Source organism: Simochromis diagramma, unplaced genomic scaffold (assembly GCF_900408965.1).
Source record: "Simochromis diagramma unplaced genomic scaffold, fSimDia1.1 OVJJ01000585.1, whole genome shotgun sequence".
NCBI lineage: Eukaryota > Metazoa > Chordata > Actinopteri > Cichliformes > Cichlidae > Simochromis > Simochromis diagramma.
In genome coordinates, this window is record NW_024387398.1 from 7,244,782 (window position 1) to 7,264,034 (window position 19,253).

Genomic DNA, 19,253 nt, shown 5'->3' on the forward strand with positions numbered 1-19,253 from the left:
TTTTGGCTGCGTACGTTCCAGAACTATCCCTGCGACTGTGCAGGTGCCAATTGATCTCGGAATGATGATTGCGAAAAGACTTATCCTAAAGGAATGGAAGTCCGCTGTTCCTCCCACCTTCAGTGTCTGGCTCAATGACATGTTATCAGTCATTCAAATGGAAAAAGTTTGATACCTACAAACATCTGCAGCAAATGTTTTCTCAAAATCGTGGACTCCGTTTTGTAATTACCTTGAGAAAGCTCACGTTATATGAGCATGTACCATGGTACTGCAATTTCTCTGTTTATTAAATTAATTCATTATGGATAGTGGTAGTTTCTAATTTTCTAATGTTTCTTTGTTTTTTCGTCTTTCCCTATTGATTATTATTATTATTATTGTGCTATTTCTTATAATTATTAGATAAATAAAAAATGTTTCCAAGGTGCTGCAGGCATAAGCCAAAAAGTTAGCATTGTTACACCAACTGATGTCCTAAAACAGAAAAAAAGACCTTAAGGGATTTTTATTAGCAAATCAATTTGTCTTAAAGTCTTTCTTTTTTTTTTGCTTTGACAGCACACTCTACATTAGTGTTTTTAATGGCCAAGAACCTTTGGCTCAATAAAGTCTGTAATAATTTGATATTTCTCCATTCAGACTGGCACACAGGCAGTTATTCATCCACATAAGCAAATCCAAACAGCAGACTTAAAGGTGGGATTTGGTCACAAAATTACTTGTCTACCACATGAAGCCACCACACCACTCTTTGTTCATTTTGGCAGGAATTTCAGTTGTACATGCAGTCTGTAGGCTCAACTAACAAAAATGCTAATGGGGAGTTGAAGATCACATTTCAAGATCTTGGGGTGGAAGTATAAAACAATGACCTTGGCATTTTTTAATAGTGGAAAAATCCATGGATATATCAAGAGCGCTGGATGTGGCATTATCTGCAACAGAAAAATCGCTTCAGGCCCAAAAGGCAGTTTGGTTTTACTAAGCTTTTCTCTTTGCAAAACCTTATATGAGCCTAGATTTGAGTAATGTTTTAGTTCTTCAGTGTCAGCATGTGATGCAAAGCCTATAACCAGAGTGAGAACTCATGGGTAGGTGCATGAAGGGACACAAATGTACATGTGCAATGGTCTGCACACAACAGAGGCAAACCCAGATGATGTGAGTGCTGTATTCAGTTCCCTCTAATGCATTTACTGAAAAATGCTTTTTCCCTGCATCATCACAAGAAGGGCATTGAGATAGAGCAGCAGCAATTCTGAGTGGTGGCTCTGTATCAGGTCTCTTGATACATTTGGGCAGTGTTGGGAAGGTTACTTTTAAAATGTATTCCACTACAGATTACAGAATACATGCCCCAAAATGTATTTTGTAACGTATTCCGTTACGTTACTCAATGAGAGTAACGTATTCTGAATACTTTGGATTACATGATATATTATCATGCTTTTTACAACTACATGAATGTACTATTACTGTGTGATTTATTATGATTAGTGAAGGTCCGCGGCTCCGAACCGTAGTAAAGGACCTCTGGCTAATATGTCATGTTCCGTGTCGGGCTCGTAGCCGAAAAATAGCTTTACTTTGTTGTCAGGGTCAAGTTTTAGAGAGAGGATTTGAAAGGCTGCTCCAACAGGAACTTCTTGTTTCTGAGGAAAACACGAACACGGTGTACAGTCGAGTCTTAATAGCTTACTTACAACTGGGCTTGTCAGGCACTCTTCTTGGCTGCAGTGGTTATTATATTTACATGCTTCCAGCTCCCGTTTCTGCTCGATGATAACTCATACTTTTCCACTCTCCTTTTTCTCCCTCCTCACGCTCACAGACACATAACAGGTATGGCAATCCATTCTCTTTTTTTTTTTTTGCCTGTCCCGTTTGGCTCTTTTGCCATCAGAATTGTTGTCTAAAGGCGAAGAAAGATGCCCAATGGATTTACTTTACCAAATTGACCATCCCAGCCTTGCCGTAATGGTCCATTTGATTCACCTTTTATTGTTTATTTTATTTTCACTTGCTGAATACGGGACAGACTTGACTGGGGGAAAGAAGGGGAGAAAGAAAGAGGGAAAGAAAAACAGCTGAGAAGAGGGACGGGGGAGAAGGGCAAAAAACAAAAACCAACAGAATAAGCAGAGAGGGCATGAAGCAGGTATGGAGGAGATCAAAACTCCAGACATCCAGAGGCCTCCAGAACACAAGAGACCAAGGAAGACCAACAGAGGGGCAGCCACGCCACTATCCCAGAAAGAGCTGAGGAGAGTCCCAGATGAGGGGTCACTCAGCAGCCGCGAAGCAGAAGCCAGGGGGAGTTGCAGTGACGTGCCCGTGAGCTCCGCCGGCAGCCAGCTGTGCCTGAGTGACCGAGCCCCTGGCCGAGAGGCCGGGGGCACCCCACCTCCGAAGTGGCCCGAGCGAGCCCCAGGCTCCAGGCCCCGACAAGTGGCCGCCAAGGAGTGAGCCGGTGTGTACCTGGACGCCCATCCCCGGACACAAAGAACCACCAACGCACCGATGTCTGAGGGAGTCCGCCACCGGCAGGGGAAGTGGTGGTGGGGGGAGATAGGCCTCCAAACCTTGGAGGGCCTGAGATGTCCCCAGAGAGGTGGCGTCCGATACCCAACCTGACATATAGACACAGACATACAGGCACACACAGATACAAACATCCATTCACACCCTCATGCTCTCATATGCACTTACTCCACACTCAACCAACGTGGAGACAGACGTAAAGAGACGCTGTACACACAATCACACTCCCCAAGCGTACTCTACGAACCGAGTCTAGGTACCCTTGCCCCTGGAGGGGGGAACTGCACCCAGACCCAGGTGGTGTTACCCTTTTCCCTGCGGTGGGGAGAAGCAGACCGCCCCGACTCCGCAGCAGCAGGGAGGCCCCACATTCCAGACCCCAGTCGGACGGCCAACTCCTCCTCCTAGCCCCCTGCTCCAGCAGGCCGCAGAGAACGGGGGTGAGAGAAGACTCCAAACCGCAATCCATTCTCCCTGCAGCACGGACTACACTGCCCATGAGGCTACATTCTTTAGGGCTGCCTGTAACATTCTGCCTATCCGGTCGTTAAGTCTGACGTCACTAGCCGTGTCTGGGCCTAAACTCCGCTGCAGGTCCATATATCAAACGATCACTATAGCACTGAGAGTTGAAAAACTGTCTAAAGTCTTTCATCTTTAATAAAATGATCAGCGTTCTGCTCTAACAGGTGTAACAATTGAGTTTAACATCCAGGCATCCATGAAAACAGAATTTATGACATTTAACGGAGTTAGAAGTTAGCAGGAAGCTAGCTAGCTAGCTTCTATGTAAATACAATATAGCATGTCCTGACTGCGGGGTTTTGGAAACAAATTAAAACGTACAGTTCTGTTATCACTTCCAACATAAATGAAGACAGAAAACTAAACAGCAGTGATGTTTGTAGGGTTACTGAAGTTTGGCTAGCTGGTATATAATGATGTGCTACGTGATCGCTAGTGACACAGCTATGTTAGCATAATATAAACAAGCTAATTTTATTTCCACTCGATAAAAGTTAACGTGAGTGTTCTCGGTGGTCAGGAACAAATGTAATCGCATGGCAGGATGCTGTAAAAGGACCAAACTTCAGCCAGGAGAACAACTGAGATAATCCATCCACAATACGAGGTTAGTTACATCCTAAGGTTTTAAAAACTGAGCTTAAATAAATGATTAGTGGTAATAAAAGCAGAGGGAGGTTAACAGTGACACTGACTGTTTTAGGAGCTTTTTGAGATTAAATAGAAGAAAATACAAAACATTAAACATGTTAACACCACAAAAACCATATTAAACGCAGACTACTTTAGGCCTGGAAGTAGGATTCATCATGTCATTACTTAACGACCGGATTAGCTTAGCACAACAACAACAACAAAAAGGCGCCCTCTCACCCAGGAAACACAGAGAGAGAGAGCATCACCCTGTAACCATGGAAACCGTAACGCTGCTGCCTGGAACAACAGAAAATAGCTGTCAAACAGAACCCAAACAGTCCTGACCTGCAACAATATGAAACAGGAAAATACCGCTGTGTAATCCATTTATTTCAACAATGTAACTGTATTCTAAATACCACCTTTTTAAATGACAACTGTAACAGAATATAGTTACTCATATTTTGTATTTTAAATACGTAACGGCGGTACATGTATTCCGTTACTCCCCAACACTGCATTTGGGCATTCTACAGTACTTAAGGGCCATCGTAGTGTCCTGACACAATCATGGTGCATCATACATAATGCTGCTGTTTTTGCTATCTTTTACTGACCTTGTAAAGGTTTAGTTCAGTTTCGTTTTATTACATTCATTTGTCATGGTCTATGCACAGAAAGTCTTATTCTCATTATCCTCATTTTACAATCTTAAGTGTAGCTATTAGCTAATTTCAGGCATACATACAAAATACATTTCCACAGTATATGAAAGGATTTTTAATACGATTTTTGTTATTGTGCTTGGCTAATTTTGTGGCAAATCAACCTGATAAATAATACATTCGTAAAGTGCAATTGCCAAATAGTGCCTTTTCCAACAGCAGGGGACAGAAGCAGCATGCACCTGGTGATAGGCCGCCTCCCGCCAGATGGACTGTGAAATTTTCTTGTGATCAATTTAAACCTCAGCAAGAGGCTGCAACTACCAATTTCTCCTAGTCGTAAGGAGGTTGTTGTTAGTCTGAATTTCTTTAAACCTACATTCTCCATCCTATAGATTTCCAGTCCTATAGAAGTCACAGGGGAAAATGTCTTTATGTCTTGACCTCTGTTAACCCACTTGCCTGCCATGTTTATGTCCTCAGTCACTCATTTGGATCATATTGAATGAATGGAAGAATTTTTAGAACTTTGTCATTGAGGAACCAGTTTCGGACTCAGACCCGCTCCTCATGTTGCATCTAGGGTTTTTTATAAACCTAACAAAAATCTTTTAAATGCTAATCTTGAGGCTTTGAAATAAAATGTAAGAAACAACAGGTGACATGACGGTAGTTACATCCATTTTTTATACAGCAGAGGTAGAGTGGAGAGTCGTATACAAACAGGTGTATTAGCTAACATGACTCGCTAATTAGCTGCCATAGAGACCTGACGTTTTATGGTAAGTGTTAAGTAGTGCAGATAATGCACCAGAGTGAAAGTCTCCAACTTAGTCAGCAATATGTTGCTAGTTTTTCCCAGACACTACCACACTATACAGGCTGTATGCCCTGTTTGGTAGAATGTTACCCGTTTTACAGGCTAGAGGTTAAAAGTATGAAGTGCACAAAAGTGGGCTCACTTTATAATGTTGTCAGACGCACTTGGAAAAGTAGCCTCATCCTTCTAAATACATTAGATCTTTAGACTAATGCACACGCATCACCCTCTTAACTATTTAAAAGCCCTTTTTACTGTGAGTTTAACCAGACCAACATGTCTGGAAGAGGCTTCTTTGATCTTTATTTTTAGTCACATGGCCAAAAGCGTAACCGCACCACTCGGCTACATCCCGGGGGGGAGCCAGATCTCACCACTCCACCACAGACGGTTTGGATCAGACTCATCTCTGGGGGGGAATGAAAAGGCTTAGTCCAATTAATGGTTGAGATGCCCCCTTCAAGAGCAGCTGCACTACATGTAGCCACCACCACACCCAAAATGAGCCACATGCCAAAGTGTGGTGTCTCAGCGTGCTAAATATATCTGCAAATTGTGCTGTTCGTATTAATATACTCTTTTCTCTGATGTTGTGTTATGCAACAAGTAGCCTGTAGCTGTAGAGAGCATTGTCAGCATTTGGCATCATTATGTGTCAGTGAATCGTCGTCTGTTCAGGTTACACCAGGGCAACATACGGGGGTGGACACAGTAAAAGCTACAGCACAGCAATAACAGCTACCCTTTCCTCCACAGTGTTTTGTTTCTGTTACACTAATTTATTTTTGTTTCACTTTTTAAAATGTAAAGCATTTATTTGAGTTCCATGAAGTGCTACCCTCCCTCCCCCCAACAATGTTTAATTTAAAATTTATGCCAGATGTCTTGTGAGGTCTTTTTTTTTTAACTGAAGTTTCTTGAACATTTGAAAATGGAGTAGGGTGGGAGGTGTATTTCTTAAAAAAATGGAACCTAACTATTTAAAACAATGACAAACCACCAAAGTTCTCTACTTTTCCATGAAATTACAACAAAACAAAGACCAAAAAAGCCACATTTGTTTTAGGAGTTTTACAGTTTGACAGTTTAAATATTCACTGGAGTTTATAAGCATCATCTCAGTGGTCTGACTGTTCTTGAACAAGGAAATGTAAGTCTAAAATTTATGTAAAGCATTCTTGGTTCTAGGTTTCGACCATAATGTTTCCCTCACAATGTGGACATATTGTACACATAGTTAACCATGCAAAGCCATTTCCATGTCATCTTTAACCTGCTTATTAATTATTGTATCTGAACCTCAGTGATGTATTTTTTTTACGCAACACACAAAAACTTTCTTTTATGTTGTTACTTATGTTATATGAAGACTAATTTTGTTAGTGAATGTACTGTAAGCATTCAAAAGATAGATGATGGCAAAAACAAATCATTTTTTCCATATTTTTATTGCCAGTCATTTACCTCTTATACAACATAGTGATGTCTGTAATGGGAAAACATTTAATCATTATTTATAACATTAAACACATAACATGTATCGCAACAACATGTAAGTCTGCTTTTAATGATGATTTTTATGTAAATTAAGTAAAAAATCAACAATGTAAAATAGTGTATGACTTCTTTTCTGGCCCTGAACTCCAAGTTCACTTAATATGTAAATGTTTGACAACAATTCAAGAAAATAAAAGTTATTCTAATACCAGCTGTATGTAATTTAATCACACAGAACAACAGCTATGCCGAAACAGAGAAGAAAAAAAATTAAGTAATTTTTACTTCCCCGCTAAATAGATAAAGTCCTAAAATCATCTATCTTATTATATGTCACAGTTCTAATTATTTGTGATGTTGGCTCTAGATAAATAAAAAAGGAAGTGAAATTGATGATCAGAGTTTACTTCTTAAAAAACCATGCACCATGCAGTTTAAACATTGCCTGTATGTGTCCTTCCACAGTTAAAAGTTCAGTTAACTGATGACTGTAAATTGGCCGTAAGTCTACATGGTTGTCTGTCTCCCTGTTAGCGCTATGATATTCTGCCAGCTTGTCAACTGTGATAGCTTGTAGGGCCCCAGTGACCCGAGTCAGGAAAGCAAATATGAATGTGGACAGATGGAAGATTTGGCTGATGGAAAAAATAAAATGCAGTGGACGAAATGTAAAAATACCTCTCACCACTGACTTCTTTTGTGGCCCTCGGGTCCAAAACTCTTGCCTTCCATTTGTAAATTAAATTGTAATTAATTTGTAATTTATTAATTTTGAAAATTTTAAAACAATAATGATAATAGTCTGAAAATTTCAATTATCTTAAATGCTATTAATTTACATTTTAAATTACATTTTGACTAAGATGTGACACAGAAAATATGCAGGATTTAGCCAAAATAAACAAGAATGTGTTTTTTCATGTTAACCAGTCCAAAACTCTTTTTTTTAATCAGTTCTGGGCAAAAACAAAACTCTTTGGAACAGATGAATATGGTAAGTTAAAATCATCAGGATTTGGCTTCAAAGACAATACTTAGGGTAATTAATTGCTCATTTTCTCCAATATTAGAAGCATTTTGTGTCAGAGTGATGCTGAAAAACTATTCCATGGATTTGTTACTTCCAGGCTGGATTATTGCTATTTTTCTTTACCCTACAATATAAAGGACATAGAGGCTACTGTCATTGTGATTTGGTGCCATATAAATAAAACTGAATTGAAATGAACTTGTGTGGGTGTTTTTTATGATGACAGAGCCAAAAATCTGGAATATTGTCTACTAATAAACTTAAGAACCCCAGTCCAAACCTTTAGTTAACACTGTAAGTCATGTTGATCTTATTTCTCACAAATATAATTTTGTGCTGCGAAACAGCCATCGTCATTCCATGATCCTGTATCAGTTGAAACATATTCTCCACAGTCCTGGCTTTTGAAGTCATTAGGCTGCCCAGGCTGCCAGTATCTGATGAATAAGGTAAGAGAGAGAAATCATTTTCTCCACTTTGTCGCTATAAGAAACAAATTCACTCCTACATTGTGATTGTTTGGTGCCTCAGTCTGTCTTTTTAATTTAACTCTCATTTGCAAAAGTAGAAATAATACTGTGCACTTCTGTATTCATTTTTTCCTTACATTTCCTGTTGCTGAATTGTTGGATAGATATTAAAGTTTTTGGCAGAGTTCAGTTCAACAACAGAATACAAGACTGATCTTTGTACAGTCAAGTTGTACATAAAAGTTTGATAAATGAACCTTACATTTAGAAAATGTGTAAAGTTAGATCCTTTTTGTTCAGGTTTGTGTATTTAAACTCACTCTATGGTAATAGGGGTCCCATCCACCCAGGTCCAAACCCCCTCTGTAAGTGTGTCAGTGAGGCCAATCCAAGCATTCTGCCTCTCGCTCTTGTCCAGTAATTCGTTGACAAAAAGCTGTTAGAGTCGCACAAACAAAAGACTGATGACATTACTGTCAGGGGGTGATCTTGATCTAAATTGGAATATATAAAAAATGGACTGGTACAGACAATTTCTACACATTTCAGTTTTGTAAAAAAAATTTGAATGACCCGTAGAGCCACGATGACAGTCATTTGTCTTTGGGATAGAGACCCATGTCTCCAACAAGATGGATTATAACAGCATTAATGATCCTTTAAGTTTTCGTTTTAGCTCCATCACCTAATGAAGTTCTTGCAACACTGCAGTCATCTTTAACTGTACATGCAAACCTTAGCAACCCAGTACAAAGATGGAAAAAATTCTTGCAATCATTGGCAACGTTTAGCGATTCTAATTCTGCCTTTGTTTATTACCTGTTCCTCAGCGCTGTCTATGACAAGTAGATCTGCACCTTCAGCGATGCAGGCTTTTCTGCTTTCTGTCCAGTTTTTCTTCAAGGTTGAGACAAAATAACAGCTTATGTCAAACCTTCTCCAGTGGGCCTGACAAGGAATGCCTGCAAATTCATCACATGGAAAAAATATCCAAAAGATGAAGAATACCACAATGGAGATGATTTTAGTAAATTTAAGCTGTAACATAGGAAGCATACCGCTTAGTTTAGTGGTCATCCTTTTGACTTTCGATTGTAACTCTTCTCTAGCTGTAGTCAAACGACTGTAGTTGGTTTGTAACTGTTCCTTTTCCTTCCTCAAAGTATTATACCTGGTTTGAAGTTGCTCTTTGTCTTTCCGCAGGGTGTTATAGCTCTGGTCAGTTTGATGTTTGTTTCTATTCAGACTATTGTAGCTTCTTTGTAACTGGTCTTTCTCCCTCTTTAACACAGTGTAATTACCTTCTAGCTGGACTTCTTTTACTCTCAGTGCAGTAAAAAGAACGCTTAATGCATCCTTTTCTCTTTGGAGGTTATTGTAGCTGGTTTGTAGCTGCTCTGCAGTTGCTGTCAGATTATTGTGATTAGTCTGTAAGCCCTCAAGCTTCCTCTGCATGTCAGTGTAGTTTGTCTCGAATTGATCTCTCTCTTGTTTTAAGTTGATGAAATTTGTTTGTAGCTGGTCCTTCTCATTTTTCACATTGCTGAAATTGGCCTCCAGCTCATTACGTTTAGTAATCAAATAACTGTAATAGTGCTGCAGCTCATCTTTGTCTTTTGTGAGGTTGCTCAGTATGATCTTTAACTGTCTAGTCTCCTTACTCAAAGCATCATAACTGATCTCCAGTCTGTCCCTCTCTGCAGTCAGGTTGTCATTATCATTTTGGAGTTTCTCCTTATTTTGAGTGAGTGTATTGTGATATGGCCGTGTTTGGTCTCCTGATGTAGGATGGATGATCTCATCTGTGAAATTTAAAAAATAAAAATAATATTTTGCCGGATTCAATTGATTATCATGAACTGGATATAAAAGCAACAAAAAAGGGGTTTATTTTTATTGAATAAAACTAAACAACTTACAGAATATAAATTGACTTATGTTACTGCACAACAGGACAGCACACAGTAATCCGAGGCTCACAGTGACACATCTGAGGATCTGGTTTCTTCTGCGAAAATTCACTGTTTTGTAAATAAGAAAACAGACATTTTTCAAATTAAACTACAAACAAATATATCATTAGACAAGTACGATTGGTTAAAAAAGTCTTTAGAGACTTTAACTTAATTTTTAGAATTTTTGAATCCATTTAAAAATCTTTAAAACCTGCTTTACTGTGTAATTATGTATTACTGAGCATAGACCAGCATGATATTGGTCCTTTTATGAATTAAACAAGAAATTTATTATTCAATAAAGTGTTCGCAAACCAAAGGCATCTTAAGCAATGAAATACACACACACAAAAGTGTGACGTTATTCAGTTTGAAATTTGAGCTGAAAAACAGGTTTGCATTTTATTTTGTCTACCCACTAGTTCTGTCTGCGTGTTTTGGGGGTGATACTGTACCTTGAGTGATGAGATTGCCGTCCATATATAATAAGGTGTCATCAATTTCCATTGTATCCATTAATGTTCTGGATTTTTTTTTCTGTTCAGGTAAGACCTTTGTAGGTTTTCATTAAAAAGAGACATTGGAAATGAAAAACAGTCCTTAAGTTTTCCAGAAGTGCGGATTTTACACTAAACTATACTAACATTCATAAACATTTTTTAATGTTCTAGAGAAAGTTCACATTCAGTTATCTAAACATTAAATCATTGTTAAACCTGCACTTACCTCACACTTAGCTAAATACGCACAATAACAGTGAATTCAAAAAAGATTCTGCCACTGACCAATAAAAAATGAATGTTAACTCAGTATTATATATTGTAGTGAAAAAAGGATGTCCCACGTCATCAAGCACTTGACATAAACTGATTGGTTGAAAACGAAACTATGCAAAATCCACTGGATGTCTACATTCCCACATTCAAGGTACTTCCCACTCAGACTTAATAGAAATAGCTAAGGTTAAATACCACGAAGTAGTGACTGGGATTTTTTCTCTTTGACTGACCTGATCGTTTTCAGACTTCCACCTTCTGTGATTTCTGTTCCCTTTTCCCACAGATTAAGTTCTCACAGAGGTTAAATAACTGAGAGTGTGAATGTGCTGAGAAACAAGAAATAAATAGAAATGGAAAACTGCTCACATATTCTGTCCACATTTCCCATCAATATTATGTGACAGAGACATATATACAGGAACTCAGGGCAAAGTTGTACATATTTGTAAGTAAGGGATCAAAGAAAACTGTACGGTAAATTCTGGATTAGCTTGCTAGGTTTTTTAGCTAGCTTGCTAGTATTACAGTAATAAGTAGATATTTTATTATATATACATAGTATTTTCACTCTCCTAGTTTAACATTAGTACAGTGGCTAATTACACCTAAAAGTTAAGTTGGTTTACAAATTTAAAAACACATTTTTTAAATCAAATTTGTGCTGGTTTAATTCTATCAAGCACAGAATTAAATCAAAAACCATTGTTTTAATAAATTCACATTTTAAAAATGTCATTTTAGTCAGAGAGCTTTGCATAAGTGTTGATTACCTTTACAGAAATTTTAAAAAATATTATTGTAATTACCTGTACTCAGCAGCAGTGGCAGCACAAACCTTACATTGGGTGGTCTATGTTCTGGACAAAGACCACTGATGCTGTGCCTGGAATCTGCTGCAGCCACTCTTCTAGTTTCAGGATTACAGCTCCTAATGCCTAATGGTCCTATTACCACTGGGACTACTTTGGACTTTACTTTCCACATCTGCACTATTTTCCATTACTCCTTCTTCCTGATGTTGCTTTCCACTTACATTACCACATCATCCTATCTTTGTAATGTATTTGTGGCTTGCCTGGGTGGAACTGCTGATTCTGGACTTGCAAGATTCTGTTTACTCACCTGCAAGATTTGCCTGCTTTGCTCCATGGAGATCACCCTTCACAGCCAGACTAAATTCTGCTTGTCCGTACGGTCAGCAGCCTGACTCTGGTAAACACCTCACTTAGGTTTCTTAGCTGCCCGTCACCACTACCTCCAAGCTAACCTAACAGCTTGTCAGAATCAGAAAAGCAGATGAATGAAAAACAGCCTTCAATACACCGCTCAGCCACTACTAATATCTGGTTATGCCATTCATAGCAAACGCTGTTTAAAGGTGTCATAAACAATGTCTTAAGAGCTTTCCCTGCCTGTCTCATTCTCTATTTTTTATTCTTCTCTAAGGACCTCAAGGAGCACTCCATAAATGCACGGCAGATACTGTTAAGAATTTGGGGGAATTAACTGTTCGTGAAGGTTGAAAAATGTGAATTTCATTCTAAATCTGTCACATTTTTGGCAACATTGGTGAGAATTGGCAGGTGAAGACAGATCATTCCATGATTCCACATCAGATGAAACATATTCTCCACATTACTGGTTTTGGAATTCATTGGGCTGTCCAGGCTGTACCAGTGCCTGATCAACAAGGTAAGAAAGAAACCATCTTCTCCTCTTTAAGAAAACCTTCTGACCTCTGATTGGTTTTGTAACTTTTGGTTTGTCTTTTTTCATTTAAGCTTTATTTGCAATAGTAGAAACAGTACGAGTTCTGCTATCATCCGCCCCCATCACCACCTCTGCATGTTTTTAAATGCATCAAACAGGACATGAATTTTAATGCAGTGAAAGTCTCTGTGGATGCAGTTGTGTAAGCTCTGAATTTGAAAGTGTATTCAATCACTTCTAGATCTGGTTCAACAAGATTTCCTGTTGCTGAATTTTTGGATCAATATTAAATAGATTTAGGCAGTTTAGTTTTACACAGGGTCTCTATCATCAAAATATAAGACTGATCCTTTGTGTCCTTATTTTCCACCTTCAAGCAGTTTGAGTTTAGGATGAATCATGGTTAATTTTATGTTAATAAAGAATTGAAAAAAGAAAAAATCATATGGAACAGTAAAGACAAGTTCTGTAAATTACACTCTATTATATTTAGGAAATCTGTAAAGTTATAGCAGCGGTGATGACATGAGAACCTTTTTGTTTGTATTTGTACAAAATACAAACAAATACAAAATGTAAACTTTTTCAATTCAAATGGTGACTGGGTCCCATTGACCACTGTAAGACTGTCAGTGAGGCCAGTCCAGGCATTTTGCCTTTGACACCTGTCCAGTAATCCACTGACAAACAGCTGTTAGAGTTGCACAAATAGAAGTCCAGTTGATATATTTACTAAGACTTATATAAAAATTGACACATTTAACAGTGGGAGAAAGAGGGCACGGCAATTAGCCATTGTAGAAGGTCCTGAGTTTGGGACCAGGGCTCTTCGCTGTGGAGTTTGTATGTTCTCCCTGTTTTTGCATGTGTTCTCTGTGTACTCTGGCTTCCTTCTGCAATCAAGACACATGCAATTGTTGTGGTTAGAACTAGTGATTATAAATTGCCCATAGATTTGAATGTGAATGGTTGTCTGTCTCTCTGTTTTTAGTCCTGTGTCAGACTGGTGACCTGTTGAGGGTGCACCCTGCCTCTCTTGAGTCCAGCCATCAGGTCAGAAAGGGAACATGGCAGTTCAGGGGGGCAGCAAAGGGGAAACAACTCAGCAGTAGACAAAGAGTTGGATCTGGTCAGATGGTCAATGGCAGAGATGGAGCAACTCTGGGTCCTGACCGGGTGGCCAGTGATCGAGACACAGCAGCTCCGATAAGAAATTGATGGCTGAGGAAATGAGACTCCCTCGGATGCAAAATGAACAGCCAGCGGCTCAGCCTCACAAGGGACTAGCTTGAAGGCCAGTGATGGATTCACTCATGAGGCCAAGGAGGCAGCCAGTGATGACTGACTGGGCACCTTAGGAAGCTTGAAGGAGAGTGATGGAAGTGAATGAGACCCTCTGGAGGTTGCAAAGGAAGCTGACTCTTAGTGGGCTAACGTTGGCTAAAGCCACAGGACACCTCTGGTTTGGCTAAAGGCTGGCATCGGGGCAGGTGACTGGACACTTCTGGTGTCTTGACGGGGGGATGACAACTGTAGTGGAGGCAGGACCCCCTCTGAAGACTGGCAACAAAGGAGATGGAACTCCTCTGGCTCAGGTCTCTCAGGTAGTGAGGGATTTATGGTGTCCGATTCTGCTGCTTCCTGCTATCCCAAATTCAGTGGTGTCAAAATGACTACAATAAACTTGAACTTAATGTTTGTATGTCTGATAACTTACACAATCTTTCTCCAAAAGATCTGAGCACAAAGAGAAAAAGATAAGGTTTCTTCAAAGGTAAGTGGAGAAATGCAATGCAGAAAAGACTGACGCATGCATGATCATCCACAGGTAAAGCATACTGTATATACACACGCAGGATAGGAGAGAGACGAGGCAGAGAGTACAGAGAAATTGCAGGTTCACATAGCGAGGACAATGAAAACATCCATTGTTTATTTATAGTCACTGTGTGGTACTGGAGCCTTTTTTTGATGTAGGATCATAAATGCCAGCACAAAATTTAACTACAATCAATCTAAAGTGAGTGACTTCCTCCTACACCAACTTGAGCACTTTAGCAAAAAAAGATATTTGTATTAAAATGCATACTGGTAATTAAACAGGAACAAAACTTTTTCTTTGTGACTTTTTTGACTTTGTGTTCTTATAAAATTCACAAGCAATACTTACAACAATACAATGACCTCCTAGAGTTTTAAATTTCTTTCATTATCACAGCACATTTCTCATTCAAAGACCCTGATGCACAAGTTCTTACTGAACAAGTCCCAAGTTTAATCTGAGAACAATGTCAATGCTTCATTAAAAACAAGCCATTTGCAGGCGATCTGCATTCCTCAACGTGAAGAAATTTGGTCCAGCTTCAGCCCAGATACAGCTCCAGTGGCAGCTGTTACAAACTGCTAGAAAAAAAGATTTGGAAAAATGTGACCACAAAAAAAAAAAAAAGTGCCATTTGTCAAAATTTTTAATATGACAGAGACGGCTGTCAAGCTGACATGTGCCAGGAGTCCCAGCAGCTGATGTTTTGATTTTTCTCACTGCTGCATTAGACATTGTCGGGAAAAGACAGGCTGTCAGGCCAGCTGTGCTGTTTTTATGTATTGATCCCTCTCTCCATGTGGAACACTTAGCTCCGTCTCTTTACTGTTGTAGGAAACAGAGTGCTGAGTATTTCTCTGGCTCAGACTGAACTGATTGAACTCCTTTGCAGAAAAGCACTGAGTGCTGAATTAATACTTTGCTGAGGTTAACTTCAGGACTGTAGGTACATTCAGTAGATCGCGGATACATCACTTGCCATAACAAAATTTTATGTATATTATAATCATAATATTCATATAAGAACTTAAATGCTTCTTTTATAATTATCAGATGGATTATATGTAGTTTTTTCCTGTTTTATCCCATAAAAGAAGCTTTTATTTATTTTTTAAACTATTTTTCTTATTCCATTTACATTCTTTAAATTGTTTGGTAAGCTGCCCAAGTTTGCATTAATCTACACTGATTTTATTTGGAATTCTGATAACCAGATGGATCTCATGAGGAAATGTCCCAATATGCCATCAGCTCCCACCCCACATGCAATCCCAAGACAAATCTGGGAAGTTAAAAGCTGAATGAAGGCACAGGAAGGTTGGCAAAATTAGTTATGTTTAATCTTCCAGAATCTATTATTTCCAATCTCCAAAATCCAATTAAAACCAGCTGCTGGATTTGGTGGCTCTTTCCTTTGTGAACTCAACAATTAATTACCCTGAGCCTGATTCTGTCAGAAGTTTCTTCCTGTTAAGAAAAAGTTTTCACTCTCAACGAGAGTGATCAAGTGATTTTCATAGGTAATGACTGTTGCTTTGAAGTGATGCTATATGAAGGCAGTTGTACTGCTCTGCATCTACTGCGGTCTGTAGATTCTGTAGTCAATAACAAAAATATTAATTGAATTTGTTCAAAATCATGACTGTTTATAAATGTTTAGATATTTCTATGGTGTTTGGAGGACCATCAACATATCAAGATATATCAACTAACACAAAATCAGAAATCCATGCCTTTAATCCATGCTGCACTATGAACCAACTCAAGAAAAAAAAGATTCATTACTTCAGCGATAAATTTTTACCTGGTCAAACTACGCTCATATTTAAACTCCTTTTGGCTAAGACAGCAAAATCGTTGATGCATTTAGATTACAAACAAATCAAAAACACCACCATGTGCCAAAACACCCATAAAACACTGCCACATAAAAGCTCGGGGCCTATATGCTTGCAAACAGCAGCAGTGCAGCAGTCTGAAAGAGTAGGCAGCCAAGACCATATAGATCTTGGCAAACTGACAAATTAACTGTTCCCCATTGAGCGTGCTTTACAATCCTTCATGATCATAATTCTTAATCATATCATTTACTCTACAAATTGAAATATTTTAACAGCCTCAATGAACTATAGCCTCGTGTCAGATCATTGCAGAACATTGCAAAAAAGAAATCAAAAGCAGAGCTTTTCTTATTGAAGAAGTCACTTGGATGAGTGACTAAACGTTTCTCCCACAAGAAACGCTACGTCCAGATGAACAGATTCAACTTTTGGAGAGCTTTTCTTATGTTATAGTTTATACTCAAGGACAGGTTCTAATATACACTGACCGGTAGCATTAATGTTTAACAGCAAACACTCAGCTGTGATTGATGGGGATGAATATGCGGCTATTGTAGCAGTTATTAATCATCCATTATTTTTAAAAATGTGATTTATATGATTTAGCAGGTAAATCACAAAGCAAAAATAGAACATATGCATTTGGGAAAGTTAGATTAAACCTTAGCAACGAAAAGAGAAACATATTTTTAAAAATATAACTTAAATGATTAATTGATTTTTAAAATAGCTGTGGTTGTGCTTGGCTCCAGGAAAAGGTGTAAAAAATGAAATGAAAGTAATAAAACAGAAAAGGGATGTGAAATACGCCTATGATTCTTCCCAGCCTTTTTTCCCTACACGGAATTCTTTTTTTTAGAGATAGAAAAATTTCTTTCATCTTATCTTTCTTAAAGGCTCGTGTAAAACATCGTGCAAAAGCTTTGCATAAAGATTTTTATGAATGATCAGCCAAGGATACTGTAAGATTGTGCCTTTTTTGAAGTCAAGACATCACTAAGAATTTAGATGTGATCAATACTGTGAAAAACATCTTTATCTGTTTTATGTAATATTTTCTTGTGTTATGCAGCTGTGTGCAGATAAACTCTGTCAACCTTGGGTAGCCTCATCTGTAGTGTCACATGTATGATTTGGTTTAATCAAGTTTACATGTTTGATTTTTCTCATGTGAACTTGCTTAATTTCGACTTCCTTTTATTCGACGTTTCAATCGGGTAACTTTTGTCCTGAACCCTGATGGACTACATAGTACGTAGTAGGGACCCAATGATTGTGCTTTAAAGCATAACCAGTAAAAGGCGAAAGAACTTTAATGTTGTCGACAGCAGTCACTGTACCCTCCAGTCAAACACCTCTAACTGTTTTTCAGTTACTTCAATATCTGAGTCAGAAGTTAATGAGATGAGCTTTGTTCTTCCAACCCTTTAACTTGGGGGTTGTCTCATTAAGAGAAAGAAAAACATAGTGGCAGATACATTGACACGTGGCCCTTGTACAGTGGGGCAAAAAAGTATTTAGTCAGCCACCGATTGTGCAAGTTCCCCCACCTAAAATGATGACAGAGGTCAGTAATTTGCACCAGAGGTACACTTCAACTGTGAGAGACAGAATGTGAAAAAAAAAAAAATCCATGAATCCACATGGTAGGATTTGTAAAGAATTTATTCGTAAATCAGGGTGGAAAATAAGTATTTGGTCAATAACAAAAATACAACTCAATACTTTGTAACATAACCTTTGTTGGCAATAACAGAGGTCAAACGTTCACTATAGGTCTTTACCAGGTTTGCACACACAGTAGCTGGTATTTTGGCCCGTTCCTCCATGCAGATCTTCTCGAGAGCAGTGATGTTTTGGGGCTGTCGCCGAGCAACACGGACTTTCAACTCCCGCCACAGATTTTCTATGGGGTTGAGGTCTGGAGACTGGCTAGGCCACTCCAGGACTTTCAAATGCTTCTTACGGAGCCACTCCTTTGTTGCCCGGGCGGTGTGTTTTGGATCATTGTCATGTTGGAAGACCCAGCCTCGTTTCATCTTCAAAGTTCTCACTGATGGAAGGAGGTTTTGGCTCAAAATCTCACGATACATGGCCCCATTCATTCTGTCCTTAACACGGATCAGTCGTCCTGTCCCCTTGGCAGAAAAACAGCCCCATAGCATGATGTTTCCACCCCCATGCTTCACAGTAGGTATGGTGTTCTTGGGATGCAACTCAGTATTCTTCTTCCTCCAAACACGACGAGTTGAGTTTATACCAAAAAGTTCTACTTTGGTTTCATCTGACCACATGACATTCTCCCAATCCTCTGCTGTATCATCCATGTGCTCTCTGGCAAACTTCAGACGGGCCTGGACATGCACTGGCTTCAGCAGCGGAACACGTCTGGCACTGCGGGATTTGATTCCCTGCCGTTGTAGTGTGTTACTGATGGTGACCTTTGTTACTTTGGTCCCAGCTCTCTGCAGGTCATTCACCAGGTCCCCCCGTGTGGTTCTGGGATCTTTGCTCACCGTTCTCATGATCATTTTGACCCCACGGGATGAGATCTTGCGTGGAGCCCCAGATCGAGGGAGATTATCAGTGATCTTGTATGTCTTCCATTTTCTGATGATTGCTCCCACAGTTGATTTTTTCACACCAAGCTGCTTGCCTATTGTAGATTCACTCTTCCCAGTCTGGTGCAGGTCTACAATACTTTTCCTGGTGTCCTTCGAAAGCTCTTTGGTCTTGGCCATGGCGGAGTTTGGAGTCTGACTGTTTGAGGCTGTGGACAGGTGTCTTTTATACAGATGATGAGTTCAAACAGGTGCCATTCATACAGGTAACGAGTGGGGGACAGAAAAGCTTCTTACAGGTCTGTGAGAGCCAGAGATTTTCCTTGTTTGTGGTGACCAAATACTTATTTTCCACCCTAATTTACGAATAAATTCTTTACAAATCCTACCATGTGAAT

The 19,253-nt window shown here is 39.1% G+C and overlaps 1 protein-coding gene across 3 annotated transcripts; it reads right to left on the reverse strand.

Moving 5' to 3' along the window:
• Window positions 1–6,561: 6,561 nt before the first annotated feature.
• On the reverse strand, window positions 6,562–11,274 carry LOC120720461 (CD209 antigen-like). Of its 3 annotated transcripts, XM_040010145.1 has the most exons (7): window positions 10,869–11,274; window positions 10,598–10,694; window positions 10,107–10,208; window positions 9,246–9,989; window positions 9,007–9,149; window positions 8,508–8,623; window positions 6,562–8,154 (listed from the first exon to the last, which is right to left on the reverse strand). In XM_040010145.1, the coding sequence occupies exons 2-7, from the start codon at window positions 10,656–10,658 to the stop codon at window positions 8,028–8,030; spliced, it is 1,293 nt and encodes a 430-aa protein (XP_039866079.1). In that variant the 5' UTR covers window positions 10,659–10,694; window positions 10,869–11,274; the 3' UTR covers window positions 6,562–8,027. The 3 variants fall into 3 exon arrangements, with proteins under 3 accessions (XP_039866079.1, XP_039866080.1, XP_039866081.1); XM_040010146.1 differs by having other exon boundaries at window positions 10,598–11,274; XM_040010147.1 differs by lacking the exon at window positions 6,562–8,154 and having other exon boundaries at window positions 8,179–8,623.
• Between the last annotated feature and the right edge of the window lie 7,979 nt (window positions 11,275–19,253).